The sequence below is a fragment of the Rhagoletis zephyria genome, unplaced genomic scaffold (assembly GCF_001687245.7).
Source record: "Rhagoletis zephyria isolate East Lansing unplaced genomic scaffold, Rhagoletis_zephyria_1.1 Rzeph_scaffold_00227, whole genome shotgun sequence".
In the NCBI taxonomy this organism is placed as follows: Eukaryota; Metazoa; Arthropoda; class Insecta; order Diptera; family Tephritidae; genus Rhagoletis; species Rhagoletis zephyria.
Genome location: NW_016157311.1, coordinates 13,710 through 36,478, shown reverse-complemented (window position 1 = coordinate 36,478; position 22,769 = coordinate 13,710). Strand labels below are relative to the sequence as shown.

The 22,769-nt window shown below is 34.7% G+C and overlaps 1 protein-coding gene across 1 annotated transcript in view; it reads left to right on the top strand.

The window, feature by feature from the left end:
• The window catches only part of LOC108358255 (putative neural-cadherin 2), a 358,474-nt gene that overhangs the window by 323,267 nt on the left and 12,438 nt on the right, over positions 1-22,769 (top strand). The window contains exon 11 of the mRNA XM_017609477.1: positions 17,479-17,700. Coding sequence (XP_017464966.1) covers positions 17,479-17,700 — 222 coding nt within the window. The remainder of the gene's footprint in view (positions 1-17,478; positions 17,701-22,769) is intronic.

Below are 22,769 nucleotides of genomic sequence, written 5' to 3'. Positions count from 1 at the left end.
ATGCCATGGATTGTGAGCGACCTTTATTAAACTGTCATGGTAAAGCTTTTGCAAAACACTTTTTGTGCATCAGCTTTGGTTTTGTTTATGAATGCAATGCATAGCATATTTATGCTATGGATTTTCGGTATTGCAAATTTGCCAAGCCATGACAAATGCAAATGCGTGTATTTTGTTTGTGTATTGCAAATAATTTGCAATACAAATTTGCAATGCAATGATGCTAGGCCATTTGCACCGGATCGCGAATAGCCCTAATGTAAATATTTACTTTGCATATTTTTGCCGTGTATTCTAACTAAAAGCCTGATTATGGCAACTTAACTTAACTTAACGGAACGTAGAACTTAGAGAATCAAAATGAAACAGATTTCGACGTGGCCTAAAGTTACGTTAAGTTTTGGCTGTTCAATTATAAGCAACATCCATTTAACAGAATTTTTAAGAGAGAGCCGTAAGTTACGTTAAGTTGCCATAATCAGACCATAAGCATAGCTACGTTGTACGCACACCGCAGTCAAACTGTATACATACATTGCACACATACATTTTGGAAGTCAACCATACATGAAGCCTCAAAAAAACGTTTAATCAATTTGTTGCATAACTTTTGAGTTAAAGATGGGCTGACTTCCAAAATGTAATTTGCAATGTATACGTCGTAAGTATCATGTTCCGTATTGTAAGAGTATTTTTTTTTAACTAAGCATTATTTTCCAAAAGACGGTAGCAACAGCGCATCGTTCAGGTATTTACGGCATCACTAAAAAAGTGTATGCCTTGCCATGTAATGTAAAAATTTACTCTGCATATTTTTGCCGTGTATTCTGACTTAGCATAGCTACGTTGTACGCACACCGCAGCCAAACTGTATACAGTATATTTTGCTTTGCTGCCTCTTTGCTTAAGTGCACATTTAAGATACCTACCCCAAAATGCGCATTAAAAGCATTATTTTTAACATTTATAAGGAAACTGCTCCGATAGATGCATTCAGCATACCTGTAAATTAGCGATACCTGCCTTAAAAAATTGCAACTATCATCAATTATCAAAGAAAGTATTACGTTTACCTGGACTGGCTCTATAATAATAATAATAGATTGGCACTTACACATATGTTAGTGTTTGGCCGAGCTTCTCCACCGACTTGTGGCGTGCGCCTTGAAGTTATCACACAAAGCGGAGAGACCTACAGTTTTACGCCGACTCCGAACGACAGAAATACACTCGGAGGTTTTGCCATTGCCTGCCGAGGGACGACCACTGTTAAGAAAAAACTTTGTCTATACTTTTTTGCGATGTTGCTTTGACCAGGGCTTGAACCCAGGTGCTGATGAGTGAAAGCGCGCACTGCTTACCACCACACAACAGCGGCCGCTATTATACCAATCGGAAAAGATTTCGCTTGCAGTAATTTCCACGTGGTAAGTGCTCCTTCATTATTTGGTTTCATAGGGATTAGGATACCTTCCTCATTGAAGTAGTAAAGAAAATTCGCTTAAGTGCTTTTTTCGGTTAAGCGCACAAGTTTTTCGTGAAAAGAAGGATGTACAGCTAAGCAAAATATACTGTACATTCATTGTACACGTTTATTTTGGAAGTCGGCCATGTTTTAATTCAATATTAAAAACAAGTGAATGTTTTATGTGATTTTTAAGATGTGAAAAATGAAATTTTATGTGCAATTAGTACTTATCCATTACGATTGCGTAATTGTAATCCTTAAATTATATACTTTTACAAACTAGTTTATTTATTGCTTACTATAAGCACCTAAAATAGTTATGCCTGTGTACCAAATTTAAAGTTCATGTGACTTATGGTTCCCAAGTTATAGCTGATATAAAATTCCACGCCAACGGGATTTGCGACGCCCCCTTTTATAAACCAGAGCTGGGTAATTTTTGATCAGAGCTGGGCAATTTATGATTACGATTACTTAGGATTACGATTATTGTAATTGTCGCAGTGTTTCCAATAAAGTTTGATTTTGATTCACTGTCCACCGTGATGTTGTTACACAAAGGGGAGGGACCTACAGTTTTACGCCGACCCGACAGGCGATTGCATTTTTAGGAGAAGCTGTTTTTCATGACAGAAATACATCTGGAGGTTTGCCATTGCCTGCCGAGACGTTTTTTGTTTCTTATTTTTTGATGTTGGGTTGAACCGGGCTTGAATACAGGCCCTGTGGAAATTACCCAGGTCTGTTTTTGATAACGTTTACATTTCAATTACGATTTCGTAAATGTAATCCTTAAATTATATACGATTAAGACTACTTTAATTGTAATCATAAATGTTACCATTATGATTATAATAATTGTAATCTTAACAAGTAAGAAAGTCTAAGTTCGGTTAAGCCGAACATTAAATACCCCGCGCAAGTATTAAATATAAGTTTTTTCAGATGCCCGAAAGCTACCGCTACATGGTAAATTTTGAGTAAATTAGCGTCCTTAAATTTCGAAATATTGAAGTTTCAAGCATTTCTGAAATTTACCGTTATATGAAAAGCGGCCGTAATTTTAGTCAGATTTCAATAAATTTCAACGTTTTGCTTTTATGTGGCAAGCACAATAATCATGCCGAGTTTAGTACAAATTGGTATAACGGTTACCGAGATACATATATGTGATCATAAGTGGGCGGTGCCACGCCCATTTTCCAAAATTTTATCATAAACGGATTTCTTGGTAAAGAATTGTTGCATCAATTTTGAATAAATTAGCTTTAATATTTACTGATTTATCGAAGATTTTGTATTTATCTAAATTACCGTTATATGGGATGTGGGCGTGGTTATTGTCCGATTTTAAAAATTTTGGTATGCTAAACTAAGGCCAACAACTGTGCCAAGTTTGCAAGGAATTGGTGCAGCGGTTACCAAGATATACACATTCAACAAGATATACAATGCATACAAAAAATTATAATATTTTTATTTTTCGTCTGAAAATTATTGTAAATATCAAGTTTGAGTGAATAATCGTTGTTAGTTACTAAAATATCGCAGTTTTCGTATATCTGGAAATTACCGTTATATGGGAAGTGGGCGTGGTTACAGTCCGATTTCGCCCATTTTCAATACCAACCTACCTTGGATAAATGGAAACCTACATACAAAATTTCGTTGCGATATCTCAATTTTTGCTCGAATTATCGTGCACACGGACGGACGGACAGACGGACGGACAGACAGACATGGCTTAATCGACTTCTCTATTCATTCTGAGTATTTATGTATACATTTGTCTATATCTATCTCGATTCGTTTTGGCTGTTACAAATAACAGTTATGTGAACAAAATTGATATACCCTTGTGCACAAGTGCGCTCGGGTATAAAAATTTAGGGATATGATTACTGTAATCGAAATCATGGAAAACATGATTACGAATACCGTAATTGTAATGCTAAAAATTTTAAGATTACAATCACAGTATTTGGGCGCGTTCATAAGTCGTAGCTGTTGGGTAACCGTTGGCTGTTTGTCTTAGAAACGCACAGTTGAGTAGTTACGCTCAGCCCAACAGTTGGCAACTTACCGCCATTTTTTCCAGCGGAAAATTTTTACGCTACCTGAACTCAACGTGTTGGGATTAGCCTAAACAGCTGATCGAAAAGACTTATGCCGCTTATATTAAATTTAACGCCGCTTTGTTAGGTGGCAGTTGCAAACAAATTTATTATATTTTATATTACTGACGTGATAAAATAACTAAAATATTTTATAATAATACCACGTTTCTAAATATATGTTTTTAAGATGTTTGCTATATAATTTTACACTGTTTAATTCATTGTAACATTGAACGATTTTTTCAACACGGCGCACAGTGTATCATTTCCATATTCTAGAAAAGGTTAATTACATTATTTTATGTCGCCAAATTTCAAAACCACGTCAAGAATGTTTTTAGAAATGCCTGATAAAGACGAAACAATAACAATTTAAAAATTTAAATCAAAGTGTATGGCGGGACGGGGTTTGATTTGGAAAATTACTGAGCGCAATAGTATTTAAACTTGTATATTTAAAACTGAATCTCAATGTTTAATTTGTCGATGTTATGTGACTTATGCAACAATTGCTAAAATATCATTTTGGTCTTATTTTTTTAGGTATGATCTTTTTAATGAACATACATTTTTGGGAATTTAGTAAACTAGGACTGAGTATTTCATGTTAAAGTAAAACGATGTTGACTTAGACTTATTTTTAGCAAATTATTATTTTTATTAGACCCGAAAACTCGTTATCCGCCACTATTCGATAAAGTTTGTATCTCAGTTTATTTGCCACTCCTCTTAGACTTTAAACAACAAAATTTTAGCTGCTCGAAAGTGCAGGTTTTGATGAAATTTTCTTTTTTCTGGCCTACTGGGAATTTCATTCTCTTCGAGTAATTCATTTGCATTTTATCTCGACCGAGACAAATTCTTGTATTTTTGCTTTGAATAGAGAAAGCCTGATTCATTACATTTCCAATGGTATTCCATTTTTGTAAATAGAGCAAGAAATATTGAACTTATAACNGCTGCATCCCTTTTTCGATAGTTCCGAACTAGTCCTAAATTCTATAGTTCCGAACCAGTTCTAAAATCGACAGACGAGAGAAAAAAGTATCATGATTTTTCAATCTTTTTGGTTCTTCCGTGTGCGCGATTTTCAGTTATTTTGGAAGAAATGTGTTTTCAATTTGAAATTAAATTTGTTTGAATGATTGTAGGATTGTACGTTTACATACCTTTAGCTTTAGCTGAGTTTGCAGAGGTGCTCGCTGTTATTTCTTAGATTCCAGATGGTCCCAAGATGTTGAAATGTTAACACAAATTTTAGTTTTGTATTACCAAGCTATGAAAAAGCATCTGCGAAGCGCAGAATAGAAACGTATTTGAACGAAAAGGCCACCGAACACATATCTATGTAACGTAAACAAGCCCCCCGCTGCATCCCTTATTCGATAGTTCCGAACTTGTTCTAAATTCGACAAATAAGATCTAGTTCGTTCTACATCCCTTTTTCTATAGTTCCGAACCATTTCTAAATTCGTCACTTTAGATATCAATTTCTAGTGAAAAAACTGAAAAAAATTGTATTTTAAAAGTACCACTTTTCGCCGATTCGGACTAGTTCCTTTTTGGCGATAAAGACCTAGTACGGAACTAGAAATTTGATTCACTAGTCTGCGGTTTCCCTACAGGGATGATTACGAATACTTTAATTGTAATCGTAACAAGTAAGAAAGTGTAAGTTCGGGCGGAGCCGAACATTAAATACCCGGCGCAAATATTAAATATATGTTTTTCACTTTTCCGAAAGTTACCGCTACTTGGTAAGCCGGGGTGTATAAATTTTGAGTAAATTAGCGTCCTTAAATTTCGAAATATTGAAGTTTCGAGCATTTCTGAAATTTACCGTCATATGAAAAGCGGCCTCAATTTTAGTCCGATTTCAATAATTGTCAACGTTTTGCTTTTATGTGGCAAGCAAAATAACCATACCGAGTTTGGTACAAATAGGTAGAACGGTTACCGAGATACATATATGTGATCATAAGTGGGCGGTGCCACGCCCATTTTCCAAAATTTTATCACAGACGTATTTCTTGGTAAAGAATTGTTGCAAGCATCAATTTTGAATAGCTTAGCTTTAAAATTTACTAATTTATCGAATATTTTGTGTTTCTCTAAATTACCGTTATATGGGATGTGGACGTGGTTATTGTCCGATTTTTTAAATTTTCGGTCATTTGGTATATTGTGCCGATGCCAACAACCGTGCCAAGTTTGGAAGAAATTTGTTGAGCGGTTACCAAGCTATACACATGTAACCATAATTGGGCGTGGCTACGCCCATTTTCCAAAAATTTATAATATTCTCTTTTTTTGTCTAAAAATTGTTGTAAATACCAATTTTGAGTGAATAATCTTCAGTAGTTACTAAAATATGGCAGTTTTCGTATTTCCGAAAATTACCGTTATATGGGATGTGGGCGTGGTTATTGTCCGATTTTAAAAATTTTCGGCCATTTGGTATGTTGTGCGAAGGCCAACAACTGTGCCAAGTTTGGAAGAAATTGGTGCAGCGGTTACCAAGATATACACATGTAACCATAAGTGGGCGTGGCTACGCCCATTTTCCAAATATTTATAATATTCTTATTTCTCGTCTTAAAATTATTGTAAATATCGATTTTGAGTGAATTATCTTCAGTAGTTACTAAAATATCGCAGTTTTCGTATTTCTGGAAATTACCGTTATATGGGAAGTGGGCGTGGTTACAGTCCGATTTCGCCCATTTTCAATACCAACCTACCTTGGATTAAGGGAAACCTACATACCAAATTTCGTTGAGATATCTCAATTTTTGCTCGAGTTATCGTGTACACGGACAGACGGACAGACGGACAGACNTTTGTCTATATCTATCTCGATTCGTTTTGGCTGTTACAAACAACCGTTATGTGAACAAAATTAATATACCCTTGTGCACAAGTTCGTTCGGGTATAAAAATATTATGATTACAATTAACGTAATCGTAATCAAGAAAATGTTGATTGCGATTTTCTAATATTCTGTAGAGGTTTTGTTGTTATGTAGATGAGCCGAACTTTCACCGAAAAGTATGTATGTAAAATTGATTTAAAGTTAAATAATACAGTTACACAGCGGCCGCTGTCGTGTAGTGGTTAGCAGTGTGCGCTACCATTTCGAAGGGCCTGTACTCAACCCCGGTTCAACCCACCATCAAAAAATAAAAAAACAAAAAACGTTTTTTTCTAATAGCGGTCGCTTCTCAGCAGCCAATGGCAAACTTCCAAATATATTTCTGTCATGAAAAACAGCTTCTCCTAAAAATGGAATCGCCTTTCGGGTCGTCGTAAAACTGTAGGTCCCTCCCCTTTGTGTGACAACATCAAGGTGGACAGTGAATCAAAATCAAACTTTATTGGAAATACTGCGACCACGAGTCTGTGTAGAATATTACAACAATTTCAAACAAATATGCGAATGCATAATTTAAATATATTTTAGTGTATAAAAATCAATATTTGCTCTAAGCAAAACTAATTTCTTTATTACTGTAATAGTAATCATGAATTGCATGATTGCGATTACTTTAATTGTAATCATTTTCATTGTTTACAATTACGGTAATTGTAATCTTGAAATTTTTAGGATTACGATTGCTATAATCGTAATCATAAAAAGTACGATTACGACTACAGTAGTCGTAATTGTCAAATTTTAAGGATTACAATAAAACTATTCGCAATCAAGCATGTTATAATTACAATTACAGTAATCGTAATTCTGAAAATTTTCGGGATTACAATTACAATAATCGTAATCCTAAGAAATCAAGATGTATTCGAATCATAAAGTGCCCAGCTCTGTTATAAACTCATTCATATACACCTTCCTATAAGCACCTACCGTAGCTGTGCCTACATACCAAATTTCAAGTTCGTGGGGCTTGTGCTTCCCAAGTTATATAAAAATCCAAGCCTACGGGATGTGCCACGCCCCCTTTTATAAACTCATTCATACATATTCATACAGCTTACTATAAGCATACCCAATTTCAGGTTCGTGTGACTTATGGTTCCGAAGTTATAGCTGATAAAAAATTTCACGCCTATGGGAGGTGCCACGCCCCTTGTCGAATCCCAATTTTGTTCTCCCTATTGTAAGCCCAGGTGTCATGGCAATACTCTGTCAAAATTTCGTTCGATTCTGTCCGTTCGTTTAGGCTGCAACCTGGCACATACATACATACATACATACTTCCACAAATATATAGTAGATATCTATCCTTCTCTTAGTTTAAAATAATTTTTGAGGATATGTCGGTCACAGGGCCATCTATCGTATAAGTTCTAAGTCCAAATATTTATTTTCAATTGGCTAAATTGTATTATAAATATGAGCCAGATCGGCAAGAAAATGCAGTTTTTAGAATATTCCGACGCTATCGCCACCCAGCGAGTGCATTTTTGGTCAGAATATTTCTTTTCTAGGTGCTGACAGATGTTCCAAATATGAAACAAATCGGGCTAACCGTTTAGTAATTTACTGACATTTAATGTACAGAAAAGTGTATGTATTCTGAAATCGTGGCGTCTCAGCATTCTCCATTTTTCGGCAACAACAACAAACAGTTTTGAATTTTTTTATCGAAAAACCTTCCACACAGAAGGTCCAAAAAAGTACTTTTGACAGAATTGAAATCGGTTCAGCCGTTTGGTCAGGCATCGCCGTCATACAAAAAACATTTCGTTTTTATATATATGGACTAGCAGACCCGGCGAACTTCGTCCCGCCCAAAATTAATTTTTTGTATTGAAACATTTTGGTCCAACATTTTGACCACAAGTTCGCGCTCATGATCTTCAGTGACGCATATATCTTCCAATATTACGGTTTGATGGTTGTCAGAAGGCATATTTCCATTGCCGTCTTATATAACCTAGCAAATGTGTATATTCATACAAAGATACGTAATAGTTTCAGTGCGTTTAAAAGGCGCCAAGCCCCCTTTTTAAATAGCCCCAATTTTCTCTAAGAGTATGGGATTGATTTCATATATCTCCATACCATGTTCGAGTACTCTACCATGAATACTTCCAGAGATATTCAGTACTAAAACTTCGGTTTTTCCAGTAGCCCCAATGTTCCTTCATGACTATGCGATTGATTTTATATATCTTGTACATACCAAGCTCCAGTACTCTACCATGAACACTTCCAGAGGTATGCAGTATGAAAAATTCGGTTTGTATGGGAGGTGACACGCCCCCTGCTCCTAGCGGTATGAAATATACTTTACATTCGATTCTCATACCTACCATATATACACAAAACATTTCATAANATGTAAACTAAAAAATTAAAACGACTAAAGAGCAGAATCCTACTCACACATAGGTCAAAAGTAGTAGCGCTTTGATGCCATATGGAATACTAATCCCTTTCGATGCATGAGCTTTGCCGATGGTCTTATTTACACCTGTGAAATCTCTGCCAAGCGTTCTTTGATCTTACAACTACAACATAGGTACGCTGCATAAGCTAATAAAAGTACTTATAAGGAAAGCTTAGATCACAGGTGAGCGTTTTCTGTTGTAGTAGGGCCAAGAATCCTCGCTACCCAACAGAATGAAGAGTTTTCCCGTCCATCGGCTAAATGAGTCGTGTGATCTCTTGAATATCGTTTAAATGAAGCCATTGATATATCAACCGTGTTCCTTCTTGGACGGATGTGGTCGAATCTTTCCTTGTCAATTCGNACACCTGTGAAATCTCTGCCAAGCGTTCTTTGATCTTACAACTACAACATAGGTACGCTGCATAAGCTAATAAAAGTACTTATAAGGAAAGCTTAGATCACAGGTGAGCGTTTTCTGTTGTAGTAGGGCCAAGAATCCTCGCTACCCAACAGAATGAAGAGTTTTCCCGTCCATCGGCTAAATGAGTCGTGTGATCTCTTGAATATCGTTTAAATGAAGCCATTGATATATCAACCGTGTTCCTTCTTGGACGGATGTGGTCGAATCTTTCCTTGTCAATTCGCCACTTTTACAATTCGTCTTAATAGTTATGAACTGGTTTCTTTGAGTTTTACTGCTGCAATAACGGCCGCCCCGAGCAATTTTGATCGGAGGTAAATGCAAGATCTTATTAAGGGTGTATGAGGGCGTCAGATAAAGGTGCGAATACACAATTTCATTTAGCCATCTGAAAAGTAATTTCGTATCAAATAAACATAGGGCCAAAGCAAACCAAACACATGGGGTTTCTATATATTACGGCTGCAGCGCCATCCTTCTGGAAAACCATTGCTTATCATGAAATGAATACGCATTATGAATTTAAGCCAGGTTGTTTAAAAAATAAGTATTTTATAAATATCTCGACCATACACCGGGTCCATTTTTAGGAAACGAATTCATCATACAGGTGGCTAACATTGCGAATTTGAACGAATTCGGTGAACAAATAAATATACTTATAAATGACTAGACTCCAGAGCCACCTATCGAGTTTTCTAGTGGTTAGTCTATAGGTAATTGTACCATATGTGAAAGGTATGTATAACCTCCGCCAGTATAAGTGAACTCTATCCAGTGCTTTTAAAGTTTAGTCCGAAGAACAAAGACAGTTATCATTTTATGTACATATATAGATATATATAGATAGGACAATTTATAACGAAACTTATAAAAATTAAAATTTCAAATTTCAAAAATTTTTCAAAATCTTCACAAAAAATTTTACCCTTTCCCAAAAATTAAAAAGAAAGTAACAATCGCTCAATTCGATTAGAGATCTGGGAGAAAATAATTCCCAGTCGAATGATGCTTGCCTATCTATATTTAGCACGTTGGCATAAGGCGGTTCCAAAGATAGGCGATATGAGAAGATAAGTATGTATATCTGCTACTTTTTGCCATTAGTACGCTACTGATAAAATATGTAGCTGTGTAAAATTTCAGGACGTTAGCATCAGCGGTTCCAGAGATAAGCGATATGAGATGTTCAGTTTGTATGGAAGCGCGTCCTGTCGTGTAATTTTTTAGTCCAAATATTCCTTTTCAATTGGCTAACAAATGTTCTAAATATCAGCAAAATCTGCACCTAATTAAAGTTTTTAGGAATATTCCGACCCCAGCGCCACCTAGCGATTAAATTTTTAGTTGGAATATTTCCCTTCAAGGTGCTGACATACATATGTTCCAAATATGAGCGAAATCGGTGCATCCGTTTAGTCATTTAGTGCCATACAATATACGGAAAACTCTATGGAATTGTGAAATTGTGACATCTCATCTTAATTTTTTGGCAACAACAACAAAGTTTTAATTTTTTTTTTTCGAAAAACCTTCCACACAGAAGGTCCAAAAAAGTACTTTTTACAGAATTGAAATCGGTTCGGCCGTTTGGGCAAGCATCGGCGTCATACGAAAAACATTTCATTTTTATACATATAGATATAATATATATATATATAGATAACTCTTGCTGGATTGTCATAACATCGAGCCAAATGGACTGCTTATACACAATTGAGTGGCAACATGGTTAAATTACGATTTCGCTTGTATTATCGATATTTATGTGTTTTAAAGCTTGTTCACATTATCGTAATTTACGGCCCATTTGTAATTTAGAAGCAAATCATGCTGAAATGCAGTAATTTCGCCTTTTAAAATCTGTCAAAAAAATAATATATAGAAATGAAATAACTTATCATAAATCAAGATCCAAATGAAGGAAAAAAAGATCTTTCATTTATTTTATTTATTTAGCCCACTAAAACGGCGTTCCCGCCACAACCGAATCACGTGGTTCGCTCTCTCAATTATGAACGGCGAATCAACCTGTTTGCATGACACATTCGTGATTCACTTTGCATCTCTGCTTTTGCTTAATGTTTAATGTGCTGTTTATTGTGCATTTCAAAGGTGGAGAAAAAATGTGCTGTGGTTAATTAGCTAAATCAATAGTTTTAACGAATCTAGCTATTTTTTCAATGTTTGTGCTTGTGGGGATGTGTCTGGTCTATGTGTTTTAACAGCCGTTATCGATAAAAATTAGAGAAGACAACAATTTGCGAAAAATCTTTTTTTTTCATACATATCGTTGCAAAAGTTCTGTTTTTTATTTTCTGTTTCTACCAGAAGACGGAATTTCGCAACGTTCCGAATAAATAAAAAAAGATTTTCCGTACGTTTCCAAGGCAGTTAAAAAATGCGTATAATTCTCGTCTCGAAATTGATATCATAAATTTTGTGTTTCTAGTTCAGCTTTCGTCACTCGAAAATTTTACCTCAAAGAGGTGTTTTATTTGATATCAATTACTTTGGGGTAGCAAATTTTAATTCGACCAAAATACAAACAATAATCTAAATGTTTTATTTTTCTCAATAAAATGTTATCTAAATCCAAATTAGGTATTCAAATCGATGTGTCCATTGAAACAAATAAATTTTCGAATACTGATCGAAGAATGATCATATCCTTTGTATTCGAAAAAATAAAAAAAAATAAAAATTATGAGAAATGATTAAAACGTATCAACTTGGTACCAACTTTGGCTACAATAAGCAACTGCATTCGTCTGATTGCCTCGTAGTTTAATTGTTGTTTAGATTTCTACCGGGTGTGGGGCGCACACCTGTGCTTTTTTAAAAAGTTTTACTTCTATCACGTGTACGATGTTGCACTCGTGCTATTACTCTAATGGGCTCATTCCATCTCAAATCACCCAGGCCGGGGGAAACTGAATTTAAGTTTGCGATAAAACTAACAGGGATTGTTCCTTGAACAATTTAAGGAGACACGTATTTTTTTCTTTTTGCTCAGAAATGCGAATTTTTCGAATAATGAATTTTTTTCTTTTTGAGTACGAACGCTTCTTTTTTCCTCTCTTAATAGCAACTTTTGATGAAATCGCTTATAACTGCCGCAAAAAAGCAAGGATTTTAACGATTTTTTTTTAAATTGCAGATATTGATCTACTGAATCGATTTAGTGAACTAAACATCAGTAATTGTTTATTAATAATTAATTATTGTTTATAAACAAAATTTTTTTTTTTTTTCAAATTGATTTTTTTCAAATTGCCACATTTTTTTTTTCTTAAACTTTTTTGTCTGTAAGGGAATAGTATAAACTATTTTCAGTACGAGTAGCAGTATGCTAAAATTCGTCGTTTTCGAGTTATGATTTTTTTTCTGAAAATGCACTTATATGATGCTAGCAGATTTTCGTGCCAGTTGAGGACGCAAAAATTGTTGCCCATTATGATAAAGTTTCCTTGCTGGAATTTTTTTGAGGTTGCCCGATCAGAGCCAAAAGTTTTTCCCAATTGGGCTCTAATTTTGGCCCAATTGGGGCCCAATTAGCGATTTGCCCAATCTACCGAGGATTTCCCCAACCAGTCCTCACAATTTGCTCAAAGTGAACATGCATACGCAATTAAAATGTTTTTATCGATAAAATCACACATACACACATCAAAATTCCCTACGAAAAAAATAGTTTTTAATTCTTCTCTTGAAAAATTTTCCACATACAAATTTTTTGATAAAAAAAATTAGTTTTTGAAAATATGCCATTTCAAAAAAAAATTGGAAAAAATCACAACGGTAGCTCTGAGTATTGCGCAATATTTAAGTATAATGTTATGGGGTGCACTCTACAATAATTTGCGTTAAGAATTTTTTTTTACACCGAAGTTGAGTAAAATGAGTACATTACCAATTTACAAATTTTTTAATCTTTTATGGAATTTTTTTGATCATGCAGTTTTATAGCCCATTAAATTTTAGTATAATAAAGTGGAAGTTTTAAGAGATTGCAAAACAGCCGTTAATTTTTTTTTTTAATTTTCTTTGAAAACGGTTTTAAGCATTTTCATCGATAAGGAAAAAGTCCAAGAAGCCGTGAGCATAAACAATATTAAAAATTAACGCAATTTTGCAGTAGCTTAACACTTGCACTTTATTATACTAAAATTTAATGGGCTACGAAATTGCATACTCAAAAAAATTCTAAACAAAATTTTATTTTTTTTTAATTGTAATGTACTCATTTTACTCAACTTCGGTGTAAAAAAAAACGACGAATTTTAGCATATTGCTACTCGTACTGAAAATAGTTTATACTATTCCCTTATAGACAAAAAAGTTTGAGAGAAAAAAAGATGTGGAAATTTGAAAAAAATCAATTGGAAAAAAAAATTTTTTGTTTATAAACAATAATTAATTATTAATAAACAATTACTGATGTTTAGTTCACTAGATCGATTCAGTAGATCAATATCTGCAATTTAAAAAAAAAAAATCGTTAAAATCCTTGCTTTTTTGCGGCAGCTATAAGCGATTTCATCAAAAGTTGCTATTAAGAGAGGAAAAAAGAAGCGTTCGTACTCAAAAAGAAAAAAATTCATTATTCGAAAAGTTCGCATTTCTGAGCAAAAAGAAAAAATACGTGTCTCCTTAAATTGTTCAAGGAACAATCCCTGTGAGTTTTATCGCAAACTTAAATTCACTTTCCCCCGGCCTGGGTGATTTGAGATGGAATGAGCCAATGATTTTTTCTCAAGTAGTTTTGCTCAGTGGCAATTTATTCATTTTATGTAAGTAGCAGCGGCGCATTGGGTGAACTAAATGCATTCATACATACATATTTATGTACAACTGTAGGTAATATTTTATGCGCCTTCCCATGTAGGTTAAGTGCGGGTGATAAACCCATGTAGCATAGTTAAATACTGTGTAAATAACTACAATTAAAATGATGAAAAATATTACAATTTCGGCATGTGACTGGAAAAAACTTTAAAACACACACAAATTGTGGTTTCCAAGACATGTACTAAGTGATTAGCACAGCTGCATCCTTCAACTTGTCAACTCGCGGGAAATTCCCCGATTTGCAGGGAATTTCGATTTAAGTGTCAATCGGGGAATGGGCAATTTTTTTCGGGGAACTGGGTATGTTATTTTTATATCTTAAAGTAACCAAATTAGACGAATGTTAATTTTAAACCATTTGACCCTTTTTGGAGCGACATTTTTTCAATTTGAATCGCAATATCTCCACAACAAGAGTTTTCCCAGATATAAGCTATATACCAGAGGAAAGCTAAGGTCTTGGGCTAGATTTGTAAAAGCTTAGGATAAAATCGACTGACCAGTTTTTGAGAAAATGCCCGAAATGTATATTTTCAGCAGCCCGATTTTTAGTTTTCAGGCGATAACGTTATGACGTGTTTATATTTTATAAACACAAAAGATAGCGTTAGATAGCTTGTTTGAACACCCTTCTACTGATAACCACAGCAATGACATGGACTGAGTAGTGCCGCCTCAGTGGTAGTTTAAAAAATTGCCTTTTTTCGATTTTCAGGCAGCAGCCACGCCCACAAAGGCATACGAATCAAGATATCCTGGAACAAAACCTTCTTAGTTTTTTTGTACTTTAATTCCTGAAAGCTTGAACAAAATTAAATCAAGGTACGTACAGACGCCACATACATACCAAAGCATCTCTTAGTGGAGACACGAACCAAAACACATTTACCTCTATATCTTTCCAACTTGTAGCCGGAACTTAATATATAAGCTATCGTTTGAAAGGCATTGGCCTATAGAATAACACTAGATATGTACCGGCAAAAGCAAAACACGTTTTTTTGTTTCGCAACACTTTAGCCAAATTTTTAAGAATCCGGTTAATCGTTTATGAAAACTTATGAAAACTTCCAAATCTCGTGTATATATAAGCGAGTCATTTCAGCATGCTACTGTGGCTGCTTACGTCACTCGCGCGCACTGCCGTGCGCTGTGATTATGACATGCGTAATTGCGAATACTTTAATTGTAATCCTTAAAATTTGACAATTACGACTCTGTAGTCGTAATCGTACTTTTTATGATTACGATTATAGCAATCGTAGTCCTAAAAATTTCAAGATTACAATTACCGTAATTGTAATCATGAAAATGAGGATTACGATTACAGTAGTCGTAATCGTTAAATTTTTAGGATTACAATTAAAGTAATCGCAATCATGCAATTCATGATTACGATTACAGTAATAAAGAAATTAGTTTTGCTTAGAGCAAATATTGATTTTTAAGCACTAAAATGGATTTAAATTATGCATTCGCATATTTGTTTGAAATTGTTGTAATATTCTACACAGACTCGTGGTCGCAGTATTTCCAATAAAGTTTGATTTTGATTCACTGTCCACCTTGATGTTGTCACACAAAGGGGAGGGACCTACAGTTTTACGCCGACCCGAAAGGCGATTTGAAGGTTTGCCATTGCCTGCCGAGAAGCGACCGCTATTTGAAACAAACGTTTTTTGTTTTTTAGTTTTTGATGTTGGGTTGAACCGGGCTTGAATACAGGCCCTGCGAAATGGTAGCGCACACTGCTAACCACTACACCACAGCGGCCGCTTTGTAACTGTTTATAGTCTTATAGGAAATTGCCTTATTTTACGGCCTTTACTTTTTTATAAGTTACAATATATGACCAAGCTGTGTGGAGCTGCCGATACAAACATATATTCAGGCATATAAGCCTGTAATTATACATTTTTCTACATTTAATTACAATAGTTAAACCACTTAAACTCTTGTCACTGGTCAACTGCGCACTGTGAATTCAAGATCTTTAAACCAAGAGAACTAAAACGAGATCGAAAGTCTTTCTCATTCGATTTATAAGTTGCAACTAGTTGATCAAATATATAATTGTTCAATTTTAAAAGCTCTTAAATATTTTAATCGTTTCCCAAAAGCACTTATCGCGCAATCAGATTTCCACGTGTGCATATACTACATATGTATATTACGGTGACCATCCGTCCTTTATTTTAAAGGACAGTCCTTTATTTTAACCCCCTCTCCTTTATAATTTTTTTCAAAATAAAGGACGCCTTTTGTCCTTTATTTCTTAAACTGTCCTTTAAATCAGCTCTGCATTTTTCAGAGGTAAAATTTTAAACACAGAATATGAAAAATAAAAATATCCCTTATGAAATATAATGAAAACCTTCGCCAGTTTGTTTCGCACCCCACTTAAGGGTTTCTACTTAATCGGTAATCTTTGTACAATCTATAAGCACAGAGAAAGTTGTGCCCAGGATCGTGTTGCACGCTGAGTTTCCACTTCCACTGAAAAATAACATTAAACCCCCTGCTGCACAGTGGTTAAAAACTGGCATTTTGTGTTCGTAATTCACTAGAGCCTTCATTTTTTCACTTAATTTGATTATTTTGCCTGAGCCTGATTTGTGAATTTTTATTTAATTGTATTCAATTTTTTATTGCAAAATGCAGAAAAAGTAGCAATTTTGAAGAAAATGTGTTCTCCTGTTCCAGTGAATAAATGTTACATAGCAAACACTAGTTGACAACAATTGTAATGTTTTCCCAAAACGAAAAAAATACACAAAAATTTGAAATGTTATAAAAAAATTCCCCCAAACTAAATATTTCTTTTTTAGTTTTTAGTAAAAATTGGTTGAAAAATGAAGGCTGCGATGATTTATGAACATTCAATTCCATTTTTGAACCACTGTGTGCTGGCTTCGTTGTGCAGTAGGAATTATGGGTAAACGCATTTTGATGGCAAAGGATGGCGAAGGCCTTGAAAAGGATTTGGCTTAATTTTTCGCTACAGCAGGGGAACTTGTACAATTAAATAATATAATTAACTGGTAAATATTTGATTTAAATTACGATATGGGTAAGGTACTTTTCGCATACAAGTTGTATGTGCGTATTCCCAAATCATTTTGAAAAAAAGTCCTTTATTTTACGTTGGTTAATATGGTCACCGTATGTATACTATGTATGTACATAAAATAGAATTTAGTAGACTACACTCAACGAATTTTTACAAGCTTTTATTTAACTTGCTTTTAATATTTATGTACTTGCAGCACTTTCACTCATCTTCTTGCTGTATAACCGCAAACGAAAGACAACGAAAAAAAAACGTGCCGGCCCAGAAAAAGATGTACGTGAAACTGTTATCAGCTATGACGATGAAGGTGGCGGTGAAGATGATATGACGGCATTCGATATAACGCCACTGCAGATACCCATCGGCGCAGGCGGTAACATGCCACCTGATATTGCCACTTGCAAAATGCCAATAATATGTGAGTATAAACTTTTGAACGAAATCCAAAGCAAAGAAATCCCTGCAAAAATCGTTGGACCATGTGGTATATTGGAGTACTTACAAAAGTGCTCCTCTGTCATGCTGTAGCGGACCAACTCGTGTCTTTATTGTTACCCCTATCACTGCTGGTGTTTTAACCACAGTATATACAGTAATAAACCTTTTCGCAGTTTTTCACTAATTGGTCCCCGAGGAGTACTTTTGGGTTGTATGTAGCGTTTTCGTTTTGCGCGCACGGCAACACTTACTGTGGGGAATTTCGCCTCATAACTAGAAATAGGTATTTTCGAGAATAAAATATATATATACAATTGTGTTATTTATGAACAAAATTTAAGTTAAGTATAGTATCAGTGCTTAATTAAGAATAATATCAATAGTTAATAACTAACGCTTGTGTTTTTATAAACTGGAAACTCACATCGTATTTTTTTTAAGAAACGTGAATTTTGTGATTTAACCCAAGTTTGAGCGGAACTCGTCAAAAATTCTTAACATCAAAGTATAGAATGTCACAAATATGAATCATACACACATACAATAGCAATTGCTATGAATTGCTACCGTATAAAGTCAAGACACGCATTTGGAGACTGCGTTGGTTATCGTTGTCATAAGTTCAGCCAACACATTCAATGGGCCATTACCCGGAGCTGATCCAATATGATGAGTAGATTTTAGTGAGCCTCACAAGCCACTACCTCTGGTTACACACTGGATATCGGAATATTGCAAAATAAATAGCAATTATCTCTTATAATTATAAGAAAAGTGTTTACAAAATTACCTGTGCCACTCTGACATAGTATGGTTGTTCTCAGTTTCATACCACAGTAATTTTGTATGCAACTATGAATCAGCAAATTTCATGCGCCTTCTCATTATCAACCCTGATCACATTTTACCCCCGATGAGTACTCAAAAAGGTTTATTACTGTATATACTGTGGTTTTAACGAAATGTGATTGAAGTTGAGTATTTGAAAGCACATTTGCATGTCTGGCTGTAGCTGGACGTGTAGAGATGCTCGCTGTTAGTTGTTAGCTCCCAGCATGTTTGGGTTCGAATACCGAAAGAGGCAACATCTAATTTTTTATTTTTATTTTTGGTTTTTATTAATTGCGAAAAAGCATCTGTGAAATGAAGAACAAAAGCGTCATTGTTAATATGTTGGAGTAGTTTTGTGCTACTCTGATGTAATGCAGAGATGGAGTATATGGTCCTACCCTAGGACATCGCTTTATTAATTGGACCATATTTTTTATATGAATTGTGGTTAATTTTGGAGTACTCCTTGGCCCTTAGGGAGTACTCTTTACAGGCATGCATGGAGTAGTCGCGATTTTTGCAGAGATACCGTGGAAACACAAAGGGCACGTTCAGAAGGCGCAACAGCTTAGTTACTGATTTTGATTTTTCTGATCATTTGAGACAACATGTTGGTGTGTACCTTTGAGAGTTGAATTTGAGAGCTGATGTAATTTTGCCCACTCCCAAAGGTTTAAGGTAGGGGGAAAATTGATATTTTCAAGCACTATGTACACATATGTATCTTTTAAGCAAACTTTTTTGGTGAGAACTTATTTAAATTCCAAAAACCGAATGCCAACTTGAATCAAAGGAACCAACACGGAAGTGAGTCAAAATGAAAATAAAAGAGCACAAATTTCTATGTAAAGCAAAACTCTCTGGGAATCCTACGAGACATCTGCCGGTCATATAACTGGTCATCTAAATGGGAGATCTGCAGTCTTTTGGCATCATATTTTACATCAGAATTGAAGGGATTTATGAAAAATCTGACCAGTTCTTTTGTGTAACTGTGATTTTGCATCCCTTTACTCTTTGTTCTTTTTATTAATGATATAGGCAGCTGTTTTTCCTTCTCTAGGTTCTTGCTTTACGCGGATGACCTAAAAGTTTTTTCTTCGATTAAGACTTCTGAAGATGCTTCTAGGGTTCAATTAGATATAAATAGATTGTACTTATGGTGTTGTCGGTCTCACCTACATCTCAATATTAGCAAGTGTTATCACGTAACGTTTTCCAAACTACGTAACGATGTGCAAACGTCATACAGTATCTCTGGTACTCCCCTTCAGTCAGTTTCTGAGATCAAAGACCTTGGTGTAATTTTCGATGCGTCTTTTTTATTGAATAACCACATCAATTTTATCATATCTAAATCATATGCTGCGTTGGGCTTTGTTCGTCGAAATAGTTGTAATTTTACTGATCCCTACACTCTGAAATTACTCTACACGTCTTTTGTTCGTCCAAAGCTTGAATATGCAGCACTCATCTGGAGACCTCATCATAAATTTGCCATCGATAGAATTGAGCGTATTCAAAAAGTTTTCCTTAAATATGCCCTTTCTTCCCTCAATTTCTCCACTCCCATCCCTCCGTACAATTCCCGCCTCCTTTTGATTAACCTTAAGTCCCTCGAAAGCAGAAGGACTATTCTTTCCTTGTCTTTTGTGCGTGGCTTGGTAAGTGGTGAAATCGATTGCCCCGCATTACTGCTTGCTATTCAATTTCTTATTCCTGCGAGAACACTTCGTTTTAATCTTCCCTTTTACCTAAAGGCCCGCAGTACGAATTACGCAAGAAACGCCCCGTTAGTGCGTGCACTTCGAGAACTCAACGAGATTTCGAATTCTATTTTGCTTGATTTTTCTTTGCCCAAGAATATATTTTATAGTTTATTGAATTCAATTTTATTTTAGTGCCTTCTGCACTTTAGTTCTCTGTATCGTTTTAATCAGTAAGAACCTTTGTAGTTTATTGACTTTTGAAATAAATAAATAAATAAATAAAACATATGGCCTCGGTTGATGTTAACTTAAGGTCGTTGTTTTACTGCCCTAAAATTGAAGGGAAATTTTTACAGCGTTTTTTATGTGTATTGGGTCTCTATTTGAGTGTATTGAGAATCGGTCAGTCTGAAAAGGCCTTGTAGGGAAGACAATAGGTTTGTTCGTCGAAAATCCAGCAAGAATTATCACTGAAAATATCAGATAGTAAGAAAACTTGCAATTTTCCGTACGAACGCAAATTTGCAAGTTTTTCTGCCAGCTAGTGTCCACGGTTGCATTTCATACAAAAGAAATTTGTATAGATGCTTTCCATTTCCAGACAACCGGTCAGGTACGAGCATGATTTTTAATTTCGACCAAACTCAAATATATTGTTTGTTGGTCCAAATAATGAGACACGTATTTTTTTCTTTTGGCTCGGAAAAATTTTTCTGCCGAATTAAACGCGATTTTATTTTTCAGGCAAAAATCGATTATTCGAATTGACAGTGGGATTTTTTTTTTAAATGCCCATAACTTTGTCAAAATTTAATAGATTCCAACAATGTTTTTACTCAAGTTTCGATTATAAAAAGCTGGAAAATGTGATTTTGTATTTCGAAACTGTATGGTGGAAAGTGTGTTCTAATATCTATTTGATACACAAAAAATGATCACGGCTGTACTTTTTGCTGATATATTACATACATATGTTCCATTTAGTTAAACAATATAAGAATATTGTAGTATGTACCCCAAAAAGTTATATTTTCTATAAAAAATCATAACTCAGAAAACAAAAATCTTCGCTATTAGAGATTTGGCTTGATTGTAGTTCAAAGTGTCTCTTTTCCGGTAAAAAAGTTTGAGATTAAAAAAAATACACTTTTTGAGAAATTAAATTTAAAAAAAGATTTGCACTTTTTGTTTATTGTTAAATAAAAAATTTTAAATAATGAAAATCAATAATTGTATCATTCTATCTTGAAGTGACAAGAATTGCTGACATTTGAGTAAAAACATTGTTGGAATCTATTAAATTTTGACAAAGTTATGGGCATTTTAAAAAAAAATTTCCTCTGTCAATTCGAATAATCGATTTTTGCCTGAAAAACAAAATCGCGTTTAATTCGGCCGAAAAATTTTTCCGAGTCAAAAGAAAAAATACGTGTCTCATTATTTGGACCAACAAACAATGTATTTGAGTTTGGTCGAAATTAAAAATCATGCTCGTACCTGACCGGTTGTCTGGAAATGGAAAGCATCTATAGAATTTTTAAAATTCTTTCATAGGGGCAAAAAACAGGATCTACGTGTATATATCTTGTCAGTCCGACTTTCTTCAACATACGATTCAATTTCTTTTTCGGGTTTACTACATCGACTCTCGTTGAGATTGCATTCCGATTAAGAATACAGCTTTTTTTTGCCAAGTACCTTTCAAATTATTGGAATTAACTAAATTAATTAAGTAAACAAGTATTAACTTACATTTTTATACCTTTCATGAGCATGAAATGGTATTATAACTTTGGTCCGATGTTTGTAAGTACCAGAACAAAAAGAGATAGACCCATTAAAATGTATACTTATTTGATCAGAACGTCGAGCTGAGTTGATTTATCCATGTCCGTCTGTCCGTCTGTCNTTTTAGCCGGTATTATTTGCCAATTTAGCCGGTTCGTCCAAAAAGTTCTGGTAACACTGCACAAAAGTATGTTTTCTTCGAAAATACTCAAGTACTACCAGTAGAGTACTCTACTGTCAAATACCTTTTTCTGGCAGTAGTTGCGGAAGGCAAAGTAAATACTGTACGTGTCGTGCTATTGATCGGTAGTTTACGTACGCTTGCAGAAACTGGTTTATGCCTACTCACACTTGACCCGAACGATGAGAGTAAAGGAGGGAAAGTATTTGCGCGGCGATCGGATGTCGTTTTAGGCCGTTTAAATGGAATTGCGCAGGAGTTTTATATACATACCTAACCAATTATGCATGTATTACTACAAGTTGTTAGTAATTTTCATTCGCGTTTTTAAAAAAGCTTGTCGGCGAATTTAGCGTACATTCATAATTGGTTAGGTATGTATATGTATGTACTATGCAGATATTTAATCCGGTTTGTTATTCGCGCGACAAACTTTTTTAAAAACGAAGTAAATTAGTACAAATTGTTAGTAATTTTCATTAGAGTTTGAGTAACTCCTTTCACTAAATGGCTTTTAGTAACTTTAACGAGACCTTAACT